At 42.4% G+C, this 17,848-nt stretch overlaps 1 protein-coding gene across 4 annotated transcripts in view; it reads left to right on the top strand.

The window, feature by feature from the left end:
- Positions 1–16,708, top strand: part of ITGB6 (integrin subunit beta 6) — an 85,180-nt gene extending 68,472 nt beyond the window's left edge. For all 4 annotated transcript variants that reach the window (XM_066612070.1, XM_066612069.1, XM_066612071.1 and 1 more), the window contains 6 exons: positions 1,186–1,606; positions 3,548–3,770; positions 7,170–7,267; positions 11,320–11,439; positions 12,459–12,625; positions 14,442–16,708. In XM_066612070.1, coding sequence (XP_066468167.1) covers positions 1,186–1,606; positions 3,548–3,770; positions 7,170–7,267; positions 11,320–11,439; positions 12,459–12,625; positions 14,442–14,540 — 1,128 coding nt within the window. In that variant the 3' untranslated portion in view covers positions 14,541–16,708. The remainder of the gene's footprint in view (positions 1–1,185; positions 1,607–3,547; positions 3,771–7,169; positions 7,268–11,319; positions 11,440–12,458; positions 12,626–14,441) is intronic.
- The last annotated feature ends 1,140 nt before the right edge of the window (positions 16,709–17,848 follow it).

Here is a 17,848-nt window from a genome sequence, read left to right as displayed (position 1 = left end):
CCACTCAAACATGCATCAGCAATTTGGCAGGTGCAGATCCAAATAGACCCATTGCAGCAGCTGGGGCTGTTCCCAGGGCAATGGGACAAAAGTCCCCTTACCTTGAGGAGACCTCCAGACTTCAAAATTCCACTGCAAGATACAACACAGCCTGCGCTGGCCCCACTGCATTGGTGTGGGGGAATTTCAGTAGGACTGGGCTGTAAGCCACCTTCATAATACGAGAAGAAGTTTCAAATACAATACAATACAAAGAGAAGTTTCACAGTTGGAAAATATTTGTTGGCTCCAACTGCCCACAGAATGAACCAATAAATGTATTTCATATATAATGCAATTAAACTAACAATGGGGTCTTCCTTAATAGGTTTCTGGAAATTCTTTCCCGTTTTCCTTTTGGATGCTTGCACCGCTGCACAAGTTGTGCCACTACAGCTGCATGTGGAAACTTTGGCACGATCTCCAGAGTTCTGCAGCCAGACAACTCAGATATTAGATTGAGCTGAATTTTGAACACTGTCACGGAGAATAATTTATGGCCTCCAATTATTGTCTGTATCACAAAAAGAGAGTTATCCAAATATTACTTTTCAAGCTTTATGGAAACGAATGCCTGTACAATATTTTCCCAAAAAAATATTTAGGCTGCTATCTTGTACCTGGAAGTAAGCTCTATTGAACACAATGGAACTTACTTTAAACAAACCTGCACAGTATTGTGCTCTATGTCTCATATCACTCCATTTCCACCTTAGAGCCATTGATGCTTCCTATCAGTTGTCTGTGTTATGTCCAGTACTGAGACTAATTTCTCTGTAGTCCTCTCTAGAGTTGCGAGCTCTGTTTGAAGCTATTCTTAGAGATTTTAATCCCCAGCATAATGTACTGTTGGATATTCCTAGAGGCACTATTAAAATCTCCAGGATTGCTTTCAGTAGTCACATGGAGATTGATGTTGATTCCTAGATGCTCCAGACCGACCCCTGGAGGGTTGGCAATCCATATTTCATGTCATATTTCATGTTATCCTGTCATATGTCATGCTTAATTTGGCCTTTCTGATTGTATTTGCAAACAATTCAATAAACTGTAGAATTCTGAGAGTTTAGTATGTATTTTGTCTTCTTGTTCTTCTGCATTTGTATACCAAAACAGTTAAACACATATTCTATTTTTTATCCCTAGGTCACCTTCAATGTGACTTTAAACCTAGCAGCTTGTGAAAAAAGTCGGAGGAAGATCCTCATAAAGCCTGTGGGACTAAGTGAAGCTTTGGAAATTGAGATCCAGCCAGAATGTAGTTGCAGTTGTCAGAAGGAGGCTGAGGTGAACAGCTCGAAGTGCAGCCATGGAAAAGGTTCTTTCAAGTGTGGGGTGTGTGCTTGCAATCCTGGCTACATGGGGCATCAGTGCGAATGTGGTGAAAAAGACTTCTTGACAACTGATTCCTGCAAAAGTTCTCCAGAGCAAAGTTCTTGTAGTGGGAGAGGCGACTGCTATTGTGGACAGTGCATTTGCCATTTGTCAACCTATGGAACTATTTATGGGCCATTCTGTGAATGTGACAATTTCTCTTGTGTGAGAGTTAGAGGATTGTTGTGTGGAGGTAGGTAATTTTAAAATATCAGAATTTAAAATATCAGAATATATTATTTAAGTTCCAAGGATGATGATAGAAGGTCTATGTTTTGTAAAATGGTGTAATGCAATGGAAACCCTTTTATGCATCAGAGCCAGGTGCAATCACCACATCCTGTGGCAAGAAGTTCCCCAGACTAATTGCACACTGGATTAAGAATATTTCCTTTTAGCTTGAGTGCCTGGCCTGCCGCCTCTACTCACATGCCACTAGTTCACCATACTTCATCCTACTTTCTCCCCCCCCTTTTTTTCAAACCAGGTGTTATCTTTGCATTAGCTCTCTACATCCTCCTGTCTGCTGTTGGTGTTCCCATTGTATCCTTTCCTCACCATGGCAGTTTCCATACCTCCTCTACTGACATTTCCATCTTTGACTTCTGGGTTCAGCCAGCATCTCATGCCAATGTTCATAAGACTCCTGTCCATTGTTCTAGCATATTTGGTCACCCCAAACCACACCAATTGTAGTGCCTTTCCTGCAAACTCCTCCATGGTGTCACAGGATAAATAGCTTCTGTGGACAGGATCTGACTGGTGGGTTATATGTTTTGACATCCCAGAACTAGTGAGTTTCAACTAAAAATAAGGAAACATTGTACTGGAAGCTCAACTGATGTCAATTGGTACTGTTATATTATTTATGTAGCATGACTCTTAATGTGGTGTTTGCAGACTGAGGGCTCAATCCTATCCAACTTTCTAGCATCAGTGCAACTGCAATGTTGCCTGGAGACAAGGGAACAAACATTCCCTTACCTTGTGGAGGCCTCCAAAACTACCCACCCACCACAGGATGCAGGACACATCCCATTGGCATGTCTACACCAGGTCTGTAAAGCTATAATAATAATAATAATATACAGTATTTATATACCGCCTTTCTTGGTCTTTATTCAAGACTTTATTCAAGGCGGTTTACATAGGCAGGCTTATTAAATCCACGTAGGGATTTTTACAAATTGAAAGAAGGTTCTTTCTTTCAAGAACCACTACATTCAAGGTGTTACACTCCGATCTGGTTTAACATTCTGGCCTCCATCCTCCCACGCTCCGAGCAGATGGAACAGCTCAGCTGCAGCTTGCCAGCTGCTTCAAGGTCACACGGTGCCGGTGGCCTCGAACTGGCGACCTTGTGGATGTTAATCTTCAGGCAAATGGAGGCTCTACACTCTAGACCAGACCTCCTGCCCTAAAGTTGGATAGGACCCTAAGACTGAAATCATTTCCCCACTTTCAGGGGAGTATGACCTGTTGGGGACACATGTTATTTCCATGAAAAACATGCATAGGATCAGACTGCAGTATGCCCAGTGGAAAAGACCACAGCTTGAAATAACACATATTGAGACGAAAAAAGCAATAACTAGTCTGAAAATATAAAAGTCATAGTTATTCCAACAAATCTTTTCCTGTCTTCAGACTGACATATTGCAGATGGTTGTTCTATCATGTTCACTCCAACAACAGCTCCCCCCATTTTATTTTTCTCTTCACTGCTGAGTTCTGTGAAACTTAAAAGCTAGCACACTGTTTTTTTATGTTAGATGGTTCTAGTAACATTATTAGGATACTGTTCCTATTTGGATTTCTTCAAATTATTGGATAAATAACTTTTAATTTTCATAGATGATTATCTCAGCGTAGCAAGGAGTACGGGGTTGTGGCAGTGGTTCCCAAACTGGCGGTTCCCTTGACAGTTGGCTGTGGCTCCCTATTAGAGCGACAATCCTATGCATTGTATATGGTGGCAGGTTTTTTTTGAGAGGATTCTGGTGGTTCCCCTGGCTGGTTTCACCATTTGGGAACCACTGGATTATGATAATGGTATGACAGGGATATTTCAGGCCTTCAAGACTTGGAATGGAGTAGGATAGAAATAATAATCAACTTCCATGATCTCCCTCAGGGAATGGAGTCTGTGACTGCACTAGATGTCTTTGTCACAGTGGCTGGACAGGTGAATCCTGCGACTGCACTATGGATACTGATAGTTGTGTTTCTGATGATGGCACGATATGCAGCGGGAGAGGTGAATGCGTTTGTGGAAAATGTGTGTGCAGAAATCCTGGCGTTTCAGGGAACACCTGTGAAAAATACTCTCCCTATGGTGATCCTTGCAGTTCCAAATGGTAATTTTCTTCTGAATACTTATAATAATCAATTTCTGTCACATATCTAAATGTAGAGTAGTATTTCAGGGTTGCTGGGTTTGACTCACCAAACCAGCATTTCCCATACTGTTAACTTTCAATACCTTTCTCTGACTTTCACTGAACTGTCTGTGTTTTGTATATGTATTGTACCACTTTCTCAAAACCCACACAACTAAGGTTGTACTACTGAATGTTTCAAACAAGGCCCAGTATCAGTGGTTTTCAATTTCCTTCAGTAAGCGACCAGAATTCATGCTTACCTGGTGTGATCAAGGAATTGATATTCATGAATGTCCACAAACTCTTGAATCCCCAGTGAAGTTACTGCCTGACAGACCAATCCTGAGCTGCCTGGTGCCCAGAGGAGCAGCGGGCCAAAATGGCTGCTGCTGCATTCTGTGTGTGCCAGGTAGCCACCAGTGTCTCCTTGGGGAAGTGGACATTCATCCCCTTCCCCTGGGTAAGGGCATAGGCCCCACAATGGGGCTACTCAAGTCTGCTATTTTGCTGGCAGAGTTGACAGTCCCTGTGTCAGGCCAAAAGCTCAGACACGGGGATCAGGATATAGTGGAGCAGAGCTCTGCTGGTCCCACACCACTCCCTCCCCCACCCTGCACCACCCTTCACCACTCTGGAACGCCCTCCCTTAACAAACCTCTCACCACTCAGAGCTCTTCCCTAGCTCCGAGCGCGTGCTGTGGGCTTCTGGCTGGCACTGGGCTCAGCACGGGCTGGGGCTGAGCCAGCACCACGGACATTTGCAACACTCAGTGCTGGCATAGGGCTGGCTCTAGGAGCTCTGGAATAGACTCTGAATCACAATTTAGTCTCCTAGCCACTTGCTACACCAGCTATTATGAGAGCGCATTTTTTAAATTTAACAAAAATCAAAACAATTAAAAACATCAAGAAACCAAAAACATTTAAATTTTGAAGCTTGGGTTTAAAAATTCACATTCCGCATGAAAATTTGATTTTTGTGGTTAATTTCTCATTCAAAAACGAGGATTGCAAAACTGGAAAATTTGTCAGATTTTTGAATATATGCAGATATATTTCAATGTAAATTCCTCATTTTTCACATTCACTGAATTGCTGAAAGTCAGCCAGTAATGCTGCAATGTCATGGTTTGGCTTGCAAAATCAAGGCAAGGTCATAGACCATGAAGTTACGTAACTAATCAGTCATTTTTGTCCTATACAAAACACATCTTTTTTGGCAAAATTGCTCATAGCAATTGCTCGTAACACAGCATACCATCCTTGAACTCTTGTTCAGCATTATTAGATTAGTCATCTTTCTTGAAGGTTATATGAAAATAACCTTCTTATATTAATGTAATTAACTATTTTTCCTCAATCAGGAAACTCTAAGCTGGCTCAATTCCCAGATGAATCATCTATAGCAGGGGTGCCCTTTTTGGCAGGAGAGCCACATCGGCTCTTTGACACTGTGTTGGGGACCAGGGGGAAAAAAAGAATTAATTTACATTTAAAATTTGAATAAATTTACATAAGTTAACATAAATGAATATATTAAAGATGAACTTATATGAATGAATGAATGTCTTGCAATAGCTCAAGGCCTATAAAAGGCCTTGCACAAAGCAAGGCTGGCCTTTCCTTTGCTGCCACTACTGCATCACAGATGTGAAACAGCAAGCAGTGGAGGAAGCCTTCATCCTGCAGCTCACGTGAGAGGTCAAACAGTCACCCTCACACTGAGAGCAGTTGCGTCAGGCCAGTGCGGGCTCCAACAAATCTCTGGGGGGCAAGAGGCTCATTTTATACTAGGGGCTCCCTGAGGGCTGCATTGAGAGGCCTCGAGGGCCGCAAGTGGCCGCAGGGCTGGGGTTTGGGCACCCCTGCTCTATAGCCTTTCTCCTACATGTTAGATCAATTCAGAGTTTTCTTTGTTGTTTACCTGTCCTAGAGCCCAGTCCTGAGCTCCTGTGGCACATGGCTGTGGAGGCACTGAAAATGGCTACCGCTATATCTTGCACTCCCACAGCAGCCACTGGCAGCACCTTGGGAGAGGGGGACTTTTGTCCCCTTCCCCCAGGTAAGGGAAGTAGCCCCACAATGGGGCTACTCGATTCACCGCTGACCTAAAAGTTGTCAGTGAGGGAAGAGCCTTCATGTCAGGCAGGAAAGCTCAGGATCTCGTGAAACGGAGCTCCACCAGTCCTGCCTCCCTCCCTCCTCACTTCCTCCCCCTGGCACGCCTCTCCCCTGCCCTCTCCCCACCTCCCCCCTCCATGGAACGCCTCCTCCCCGCCTTCCCCCACGCCTCTGCTTACCTTACTGTGGCTCGGCAGTCCATGCGACTGCCAAGCAGTGGAGCTCAGGTGCCCGCCTGGTGGTAGCCCAGCACCAGGAGGTAGTGGGCTACCACCGGTGCTCGCCTGGCGATAAGCCTCGCGGTGTGTGCCACAGTGAGCCAGGGTGCCGAGCCCAGGATTGGGCTCCTAGTCTTTTTATAATGAATTAAATGATACTCCTTCCAATTTATAGGGCAAGTCTATGCATGCCTACTCCCATTGAGCGTTACTTCCTATTCAGCCCCAACGTTGTCCTCCCCTGCCCCATTCCACCCCCTTCCTGCCCTCCCTCTGCTCTTATGCTGTACTTATCCAATTTGAAGGGTATCCTTCACTCTAACAGTGCTGGTGCACCAGCCAATAACGCTGTTGCAAAGCACTTTACACAGTGTGACCAGATGTCATAACCACAAAAGAGGACAAGGCACCACAAAATGTAAGACATCCAAGAAAAATGTAGGACATAACAAAATAAAAGCTAAAAACACTCATATATGGATTTCATGTGGTTAATTTAAACACTGTTTTACTTATGATTAAATTTAAAACTATATTATGTATAATTTATTACATATAATTTATTAATTAAAAGATGGCTATTCACTTCCTGCAGGGATCTGCTCACAGGGAAAAAGAGGACATTTAAGTACTTTTCCAGGACACGAAGCTAAAAAATAGGAAATGTTCTGGAAAAAGATGATGTCTGGTCACCCTGACTTTACAGAGCTTTTGCAACAGCGCATGACAGCAGAACACACGTTCTGCTGGTGCTACTAGTGATTAAGATTTATGTATGCATAGTCACAGACATGAATGATGGTGTCTTGTATTTTGTTCTGTATCGAAAAAGCCTGAGGGAACAGAAAGAGCAAGAAAGACTGAACGACAAGACATTTATTCTGGTTTTTAAATGCAGTGCAAAGAAAATAACGGAGAACTACTTATTGACCCCAGGAGCCCTTTTGTAAGCTGCTTTTAAGCTGAGGACTGCATATGTATTCCTGGTGCCTTCTAACTGACAGAGACTGATGAGCTGTTGAATCATTTTTCGTAGGAGCTGCATAGAATGCTATTTAGCTTCTAATGATCAGTCACAGGAAGAATGCACTGAAAAATGTAAACTGGTTGATGCGACTGTCAGTAGTGAAGAAGGTTGGTGCATTTATTTGTTTCACTTATTGCTTTGGCTGTTTCAGTTGTAGACTTATTTTGGTAGGATTTCACCATCCTTGTATTGGGATGTATTGCATTTTTTTTAGTCATTAGATTGTTTCATGGTATTACATGTTTTTAATTGTTACTATGGATTTGAATGCTTTATTGTAGTGGTTCCCAAATTCCTACAGGGGAGCTGAGAATCCGTGAAGTGTTTGCATAGGTGGGGAGGGGGCAAGGAGGCGGGCAGCAAAAGCACAGCTGTGATCGTGGCGCTGCCGGTGCCAAGTGGCATTTTCACTTACCTGGGGGGCAGTGCTGGCCTCCTGTGGGGTCCTGGGAGCTCTCAGCCCCCTATGATCTCCACAGCTGCTATAAAAAGCCCTTATCTCCTATCTAAACTACTTTATCTTTTCCCTGGAAACCAGAAGCTATCTCCTGTTTTACCTGAAAACTGGAAGTAGTTTCAGATAAGAGATAAGGGCTTTTTACAACAGCTGCAGAGGGGGCTGAGAGCTTTCAGGACCCTGCAGGAGGAGAGCGCTATCCCCCAGGTAAGTAAAAAAAACCCTTGGCGGGAGCAGCACCATGATCACTGAGGCACCATCACTGCCATCAGAGCAGGGCCACTCCCCTTAAGGAGAAATGCCCTGCTTCCAGTTCACCTAGTGGGTCACGACCCACTGGTTTGGGAACCACTGCTTTATTCCATTGTACCTTGCTGATAAGCAACAGTTTGCTGTTGAGAATTAACTCTGAAACCTTATAAAATAAAAATATAGAGGCAATCATTACAGTGATAATACCAGTGGTGGCATTCTTCCTAACTCGTTAGCAAAGTGTAACCAAAAACTATCGTGGGCAGCCCGATCCACTGCAGTTCCTGGCATGATGATGCAGCTGCACCAATGCAGCATCTACTGAATTCTGCGCAGGAATTTTGGCCTTGGAAGGTCTCCATGGGTAAGGGAACATTTGTTCCCTTGCCCTAGAGTAACCCCTGCAGGCCTGGTGGGTTAACTCAGACCTGTGCCAACAATATCGCTGGCATAAGTCTGTGCTAGCCTATGAAGGCAGATCAGGCCTGCATAGAGGATCAGGATTTGGCAGGTACCACTGCTTCTGAACCTGTCCCATTCCCACCCTTCTCCCCACCCTTGTTGCCACCCTATTTGCCCCCCATCTGTTCCACCCCACTTCCATCCCAGCCCCTGCTCAGCCTTTCCTTAGGTGGTGGGTGACTGGCATCTATAACCACACAGACTGGCCACTCACTACTTGTGGAGTTGGCCGTGCCACACTATCTGGCAGAGCCACATTTATGACAGAGCCACAAGTGCGTTCTGCCAGCCGAAAGTGTCCTTAGGATTGGGCCATAATTTTATTTGAACAGGAGACACCAATACAGACATTTTAAAAATAAATAAAACCAATATTAAATCCTTTACACTTAGATTAGAAGCAGGCCCAATCTAATTTACAGGAATCTGATCCAATGTAAAGGAAGTTGGAATGAACAGATTCATGGCCCAGTCCTATCATGGAACATAGAACACAGTTCCATTCTCATAAAATGGCCTCTGGAGGCAACCATTTTAGGTGAAAAGTAATTGCATAAGTAGTAATCCTAGAGTCTCTCTGGATTGAGAAGAGGAAAGAGGAACTGAGCATATGGTAGCTTTCCTTAATGCTTCACACACTCAAAGCTCTTCCCAATACCCCACAGTTCCAGTCTGACTCTATCGTGCACAAATAACAGGTGCCCTTCCTTGTAAGGAGGCCCCTGCATTTACTGTCAGACATCTGAATTATAATAAAGTAGTCCTGTGGCATCCTTCTAGAACAGGGATTCTTAACTAGAGATATCCATACGCCTTAAGGGTATGGGAACCAAATGATGGTGGTATGGAACTCAATCAAAAGATTAAAAAATTGCTGTTAGATTAGATTATTAACTATCACCATTATCAATAGGCATTCTGTTCTTTGATGTCCATATATAAACTAAAACCAAGCTATTGACATCGTTTGAAGTCATAGTGGAACCTAACAGGGCTGGTGAGAATGATAATTTTGACAGTCTGGTGAAGGGTGTCTGGGGACATATTGGGCAATCCACTGGGGGTCTGTAATTTTAAATATGGTAAGAGCCCCTGCTCTAAAAATCTCTGTGTTTCATTCTGTTTTCAATGGTGGGGTGCCATGAGAAAGGTTTAAAAGGTACCTTCAAGATTCAGCATTCTTTTCCTCCTGAGAATACATCTGTAACAACTTCGGGAACACTTCACATCTATGTATTAAACTTTCCCCCCACATTTGCATATTAAACTTTGCCGTTGAGCTGCTGACTAAGAAATACATTTTGGCTAAAAAGAAAGAGGATGGTTTTTTGCTGTTATTTTAAATAGCAATGTATATGAATACCAGGCATAACTGCAGTTCTTGAGATCAAGCAAGACAATCAAGACTGCCATCAGCACTGCACAGACATGACTTCACCTTTAGTTCAGACAGAAATAACAGTGAGATCAAACACTCAAATTTGGCGTTTCTAGCATAACTACATAGCTTGAAGGTGGTTGCCCCAAATTGCTAAGAGTGTACCAAAGGCTTTGCAAATGGAAACAATCGAGGGTGCAATCCTAACCCCTTATGTCTGTGCTGTCCAGCACTGACATAAGGGCAATGCAGCTCCAAGGTAAGGAAACAAACATTCCATTACTTTAGGGAGGCCTCCATGAGTGACACCCAACTGCAGGATGCAGCACATGTCCCATTGCTATGCCAGTGCTGGAAAGCACTGACATAAGGGGTTAGGATTGCGTCCCCAGTGATGTTTACATTCTGTTCCGATAGCATTATTGCGAATAAAATATATAACAATATTTTTTTCTAGGAATTGGGAAAATATTGATGTTTTAGTTCAAAGTTAATACTTGTGTGGAAAAACATACTGTTATGAATGAGGGCTGAGCTGAAAAAATGGGGTGTCTGTCCCAGCCCACTGTTTGCCCAGCCACTTCTCACAGCCTGTACCCCAACCCCTTCTTGTGCACTCTCCTTGCCTGGGCCCATTCACAAGCTATTTAACCTGGAATTATCTTAATAAGTTACTTTGCCTGATGTGGCCATAAATTTCAGAGGAACTTCAACAAGTCATGAAGCCTTAGTCAGGACACTGTGTGCTTCCAGTCTTCCTGACATCAATTGCTTGCGGTTTCAGCCTTCTTATTTATTTCTATAGTCTATTATGGTTCTCTCAACCATATTTCACCCCTTCTATGGCCTCATGAATGAGCATCTGGGGGCAGGGGTCCTGCACAAGGAAAATGAAGTTTTTTTGCAGAACATGTTTTGTAATTTTTTACATTTTTTTGCAGAAACATGCAGGAAGGCAACTAAAAACTGGGAAGGAACACCTGAGGTTCATCTTGGGTTCCTTTTAATCTGCTGTTCACTGAATAGCACTAGAGTCATGGCACAGCTACATTTTTGTTCTAGTTTGTTATGGATTTATGTTTGTTATGACAATGCATGTCTCATTAATCTTTATAATGGCATTTTGGAAGCAATAAATAGAATCCCTTTCAAAAGGATCAGTATGCTTTTAGTATGGAAAAATGCAACATTGAAACACAGTCTAGACATACTACCAGGAGCAAGAAGACAAAGTGAACATATTGTTTACTTTGTACTATAATCAGGGCTATTATATTCTCTAGATAGCTATGGCAACTCTCTTGGAAGTATTTCCAATTCATTGAATTTCAAATTACAGCAGACTTGATGGGTGCTCTTGATGGTCAACTCAGATTGACAACACCTGGACCTTCTCATCTGAAACCTAAGTGCAAAATGTAACAAAAACGGCAAGAAAAAAAAAAGACTTTTAGTGGTAGAAGTATTGTATGAAATTCTTTTAGGCAACTTAGCTTTTTTCCTTACTGTCTGTTGAAAACAGCCTAGTGTTATAAATCCTTTAATCTTAATGCTTACTACTTGATGAATTGTTTTTGATCTGCAAAATGTGTGTGTGTGTCCCCTCACAGGTATCATGGAAGATAAATCTATTCCTTGTTTGTTACAAGGGGAGAATGAATGTGTTATCACATTTCTAATGGCGACTGATGAACAAGGAAAAACAACCATTCACAACATAAAGCAGAAAGGTAGATTATACGGCCTGCAGTCCTATACACATTTACCAGAGAGCAGGGCTCACTGAACTCAGTGGTGCTTACTTCTGAGTAGACACATAGGATTGCACTGTTAGCCTTCTTAAATTAGCTCTTACATATGTTACATATGGGAATGTATTTTAAAGATGTTAAACATTTTTCATCTTGTCTTGTACCATTATGTTTTAGAGCAGGGGTGCTCACACTTTTTTGGCTCGAGAGCTACTTTGAAACCCAGCAAGGCCCGGAGATCTACCAGAGTTTTTTTTACAATGTTCGCGCCATCATAACATATAACATTTATGTGTACAATGTATGTTGGTGTACCTTGAGCCCCACTGAGTATAACAGGACTTACTCCTGAGTAGACATGCCTAGGATTAGGCTGTGAGGCTGCAATCCTAGCCACACTTACCTGGGAGTAAGCCCATTGAGTACAATGGGCCTTACTCCCGGCGTTTCCTCCCAGAGGCACCTGAAGGGGGGGGTCGGCACTCCGCGATCTACTCATTTTGCCTCGCGATCTACCGGTAGATCACGATCCACCTATTGAGCACCCCTGTTTTAGAGAAAATTCTGTGACTAATTAGGAAATATGCTTCATATATTTTGTTTCTTGTGGCCACTCATAAGCAATGTAAAAAAAATATGGAAAGTTTATGAACCAGGTAAATAATGTAAATGAAGTTATTTACAGTCAGTTTAGTGATTTATAGTTGGCGCCCCCAAAGGGTGAACCATTTGTGTCAATGGCAGTGACAGGTCCACATGTATGAAGACTTCATGCATGAAGACTTTCTATCTCTGCTAAAGAGAAGGGGATAACCAGCAGAAGGAACTCTGTGTGCACACAGAAGTGTGTGCAGGGGTCTGGCTCAGGGTACTTATTTGTAAATGAAAACAGCATACAGCCAAAAATTCTAGCTCTTCTGTCAGACTTGTATAGTAGTTGCATTTACTACAACTACTACAACCACCGTCACAGCTTTTCTGTTTGTTTTTTTCTACAGACTGTCCACAACTTCCAAATACTACAATGATCGTGCTGAGTGTTACAATTGCAGTCGTCCTCATTGGGTTTATCTTGCTTTGTATATGGAAATTGTGGATTTCAATTCATGACCGAAAGGAAGTTGCTAAATTTGAAGCTGAGAGGTCAAAGGTCAGATGGCAAACGGTATGGATCATTTCATGTTAGACCTTTTTAGTTGCAAGTTGGTAACTAACATATTTAGTTTAGATCTTGTACTTCAGAAAAGATCTTACTGTTTTTTGCAGTAATCCATTGCCTAAATCTATACTACACCTTAGGACACAAATGTAACACAAATGTAAGTCAGTTGCTGCTTAATTTCTGGTTGACAGCGTAATGTGTAAGACTAAGGCATGGAGCGTTTTTCTTCCACAGTACTCCAGATACAGAACAAATATTAATCTCTCCAGTGAACATCAGTGGGGCTCAGACAGAACATAATGACAGAACATATGTATAACACGAAGCTGATTCTTTGAGAATAGTTGGAATCTCTTTAAACCATCGCAGCTTGTAGAAATGTTGCAGACCCAACAGTTCAGCATGCCTCTGCTAGTCCAGAAGGTATATGCCTAGTTCTCACTGTGTTGATCAACCTGTGTTTGGATTCTGCCACTTCAAAGTGAAGTTAAAGACTTACATAACTGAATGTTCCTCCATTTAAAAAAAAATAATTCCTCTGCATAGAAAACTTGATGTCAGTGGAACAATTCTAGCCTGACATTCTCCCTGATGTGTCATTTTCCCATGTTCTAGGACAGTGTTTTCCAAACTTAGCACTGGGACCTACTTTTTAAAATGACAATCTACCATGACCCACATGGCTTTACCAGACAAAAAAAGTGATGTAGAAAGAAATAATATTTATTCATAGCAATTAATAAATTGCTATTTATTAATAGCAATCAATAAATTATTAATAAATATTAATCAGGGTCCTATGCTCCAAAGGCTGTTAGAGGCCTAACATATAGTATGTATGTAGACATTTGCTATTCTCTCCCTATAAATTGAATTTGAGGACTGTTCCCCCAAACCTTTACAGTCATTTCAGGGTACCCAGAAGGCTGAACTGGATGTGCAGGTAGGAACTTCCAAACCAGACAAAAGTCTGAAATTGGGTTCACACGATCTATGGCATGCCAATTACTAGAGAAAGTAGGAAAATGTGACACTTTAGTTGGGGGTATGAAGATAGCCTCATACCACAGGTTAGCATTCTAGCCACATGAGTGATCTCTCCTTCCGGATTGTCCATTGCTGCCACTTTCTTCTGCAAACTGGGCAAGGGTGCTTGTAAAGTTTTAAAAAAATATTGCAGAAACTTTTCGCAACCCACCAAAAATTAACTTGCGACCCACTGGTGGGTCCTGACCCACAGTTTGGAAAACACTATTCTATGAGTTTGTACAAAGCAGCATTCAGCTATGTGATTCCCCCCCCCACCTGCATTTTAAAGTGACAGGGCCCAGATACAGGTTTGCCATCTCAGCAAAAATTTGGCCACAGAAAGTTACTGACAATCTCCTCAGAAATTGTCAGGTGATTGTCAGCACTGAAATGACAAATCACATAGTCTGCACTGGGAGGAGAAATGAGAAATTCTTGAAGTGTTGAGCCCTTGATTTCAGAACTAGGCAGAATTAACCAATGTTCTGAAAAAAATTTTGGGCTTGAAGGTACTTAGTTTGTATGGTACAGAAATGTGTATCTTGAGCTTTGGTTAAGCTCTGCTTCTATTTTTCAAGAGCTCAGCATGGCTCAGAGGTGCATAAGTAGGACTGTGTTCTTTTTTTAAAGAGTATTATAGAAACTCTTATGTTGAAGGTGATGAAGCTTCCATATACTTCCACTGGAACTTGCACTGAAAATACTGTTGGAGGCTGCTAGCTGAACACAGTTTCTTTACTATAACTGTTATCTTCAATCTATTGAATACATTTTTGTTTCTCTTTTCTAGGGAATAAACCCACTATATCGAGGCTCAACAACAACATTTAAAAATGTTACATACAAGCAAAAAGAAAGACAAACAGGATCTGCTGCAGATTTTTATTAGCACACCAGATAGTTGGGGAAAAAATTATTTGGGAAATAGTAAACAACAAAATGTACTACATTTGTTTTGAATGAATTACTTTAAATGGAAATTTGTTAACATATTATAGTAGTACAGTACAGTAGTTCAAGCTGAGAAAATACATATTTTTTTTTAATGCCTGGAAAATTCTGGAAAGCAAGAATTAATCTGAGTGGTGGAAGTCATTTTCAGAGCCAGGCTGCTCAGTGCTAGAAGATGTGAAAAGAAAACAAAGCAGGGAATATCTGAGCATGTGCTGAGTGCTTCTTTCAACAGCTTGCATTGCAACAGTGCACACCATTTGAAATTGGCATTCAGGGCTTCAGAAAATATATAGTTCAGAAAATACATAGTCCTGGCACATTTATCTTTGGGAGTGAACTATACCTTGATTAACTGTGTTAAGAATACCAAAGAGAGAGCACAGATTCAGAAATTAGTCAGTGAATTTTTGGCACCAATTTAATTTAAAAATTCATTTCATTAAATACATAATGACTCCAATCTGTAGGCTAAGGCTGCAGTCCTATCCACATTTCCCTGGGAGTACGCTGCATTGACTATAATGAGACTCTTCTGAGTAGACATGCATAGGATTGGACTCTAAATCCTCAACTTCTTCCAAAACTATGTGAATTTACCTTGACCATTTGTGCAGCTTCAGAAGCAGTCTCAAAGGCAGCAACAAGTGTACTGGCACACACATCCTCTATCCTACTTTCTGTACTGTATAGCTGATGATCAGCCATGCAAGATACTAACATACATGTATATTTTGCAGCTTCTCCCTCCATTGTCCTACATCACAAACCTAGGTATGACTACTCCGAAGCTCCATTTTTTTTTTCAATGACACTTACTCCTAGGTAGGTAGGTATAGAATTGGTGCCTTAAGCCAACTTTCTCTTTGGCAGGGCTTTGCTTGTGTTGGAATGTGCACAAAGGAGTTCCAGCTGTGGACATTACTTTGTACCTTTAAATAACTTTGGTAGACAGGTCGTATAACTGACAGATGAATGCTGTCTTACCAGTAACATAGCTAGAGTGGGTGCAAAGCACTAAGTTTTGCACAGCATCTAACTGCAGCATACAAGCAGCCCCTCTCTTTTGGAGCCATTCAGGGTCGTCAGAGATGCCTCTGTTTTGTTCTAGCAGCCCAGAATGGCTCTGAAGGGGAAGGTAATGTCACAGTGACGTGATGTGCAAAACTTAGTGCTTTGCACCCCCTCTAGCTACATGACTGTATCTTGCTCACCTTTCCTACCTGCATTTGTTGAATCTATGTGCTTACACAGGTATAATGTGTACTTATATCTGTGTACCACTTCTTTCTTGTTTCCATCAGAAAATAGTTAAGTGGTCTTGCATTCTGCCAATTTTAGTGGATCAACCAATTCGAAAACATTTTTTAAAACTATATAAATTCCAAATGATAAATAAATGAAACAGGTGGTATCTTTACTCGCAGGTAATTATGACCTCAGTAGCCAAAGGTACCCTATTTGGGCTAATAGCTGCACAACAGACAGAAATTCAACCTTTTCAGATCACTCCATCTCCATCTGTTGATTTCTGCTTGAGAACATGCATCAGTTAAAATCCTGCGAGAAAATGAAATATCCTGGTATCCAAAGCACAACATGTTTCATGAAAGAAAAGATTTCCATGATTCCAACAACAACTAACAATATAATCCACGTACTGGGAAATACGTCCCACAGAATTCAATGAGACTTATTTCTGAGTTTGGCTTGTGCTGCAGCTGTTATTTTAAATAAAATTCTAGTTGCAAGCTTTCTGAGGACATCTAGGGCATATATCAACCAGACTGGAGTGCCACACCACTAAGATAAAAGAGCAATACGTGGCTCTTTTAGTTGCATTTTCTCACCATGAAGTGGTACATTGTCTCTTTTTTTCAAAGCAAAGTTTCATTATAAAGTTGCTCAAACTATGAATGTATGTGTGTCTTTGACAAAGACACTGAAAATGTTGTTTCATTATTTTTGTTGAAATAGTTTTGACCCGAGGCGGGACCTTAAGTAAGGCCAAAACATTTGTCAATAATTGTAATACCAGTCACTGGAGATCTTGGGCATTTTTCTTTTTCTTTTTTTTCTTTTTTTAAAATAAGTATGTGTGAATGAATGGCATGTGTTAAATAAAAAAACTGAAACTGTAAGTAGTTTGATTTTAATGTTGATATATAAAGAGAATTGCTGCAATTATGTGTTTTACATGGATTTTCAAACATTACGGGTGCTAGCTTAAGTTAGGGATAACTAAGGGCCCAATCCTATTGAGCCCAGCAGTGGTAGTTTGCTTGTACCACCGGCACTGGGTGTCATGAAAGTGCTGTACAACACTTTACCACCTGTGGGAGACACTCTGAGCCAGTGGAGAGGCCAGCACCAGTCAGCGCTGAACCTCAGCACCGGGAAGATGCTGAACTGGAGCAGCCAGAGGTAAGTGCTACCGCCAGCCAGCAGTGAGGCATTTTGGGGAGGGAAGGAGGAAGGTGAGAGGAGGGCAGAACTGGGAGGGGTGAGGTCAGACCAAGGGGAGGATCTGGATCAAGAGGGAGGTGGGGATAGTGGCATAGTCTGCCGCTGAATCCTATGTCCCCTCCCGTGCCTGAAAGCCCCAAATGGGCCACCTCAGCTCTGCACTTACTAAGTAGCAGGTGCAGATCTGAGGAAATCCATTGCTCCCAGCAGAGCTGGTGTCCCCTTACCCTGAGGGGCTGCCCCAGTCCTGCAGCTGCCCCAGTCCTGCAGGATTCAGTGGCAGCCATTTGGTGCCATTGCACCTGACAGCAGCAGCAGGGCATAGGATTGGGCTGCCCATCTCATTGATTCTTTCTAAGAGCACAATCCTAACCTTGGGTTAGGCCAGCGGAAATCCCTTGTGCCAGCACAGAAGAGTCGCAAAAGTGCTGTAAAGCATGCCGCCAGCCCACAGAGGCTGCATCCAGCCTCTGGGGCAGGGGGAGGTTGGTCCTGAGGGCAGGTGGGCAGAGAGCAGGAGGCAGAGATGGAACCCAGCAGTTTTGCCAGATCCCAACCCCATTCCCTGAGCAGCATGGAGCGGCTTGAAGTCACTCTGTTCTCCTCGGACTTGCGCCACCTCCTGAGGTGGCACAAGTCTGAGGAGACCCACTGGAGCCATGGTGACTTACCCAGGGTAAGGGGAAGAGTTTCCCCTTGCTTCCGGCTGAGCCACTTCTGGCCTCAGTCTTGCACTGGATACAGCACAGGCCTCCTGGCCTGTCTGTTCAAGTGCAAGAT

This window comes from Tiliqua scincoides, chromosome 1 (assembly GCF_035046505.1).
Source record: "Tiliqua scincoides isolate rTilSci1 chromosome 1, rTilSci1.hap2, whole genome shotgun sequence".
Lineage (NCBI taxonomy): Eukaryota > Metazoa > Chordata > Lepidosauria > Squamata > Scincidae > Tiliqua > Tiliqua scincoides.
The sequence above is the reverse complement of the archived record's forward strand: the minus strand, read 5'-3'. Positions and strand labels throughout refer to the sequence as shown.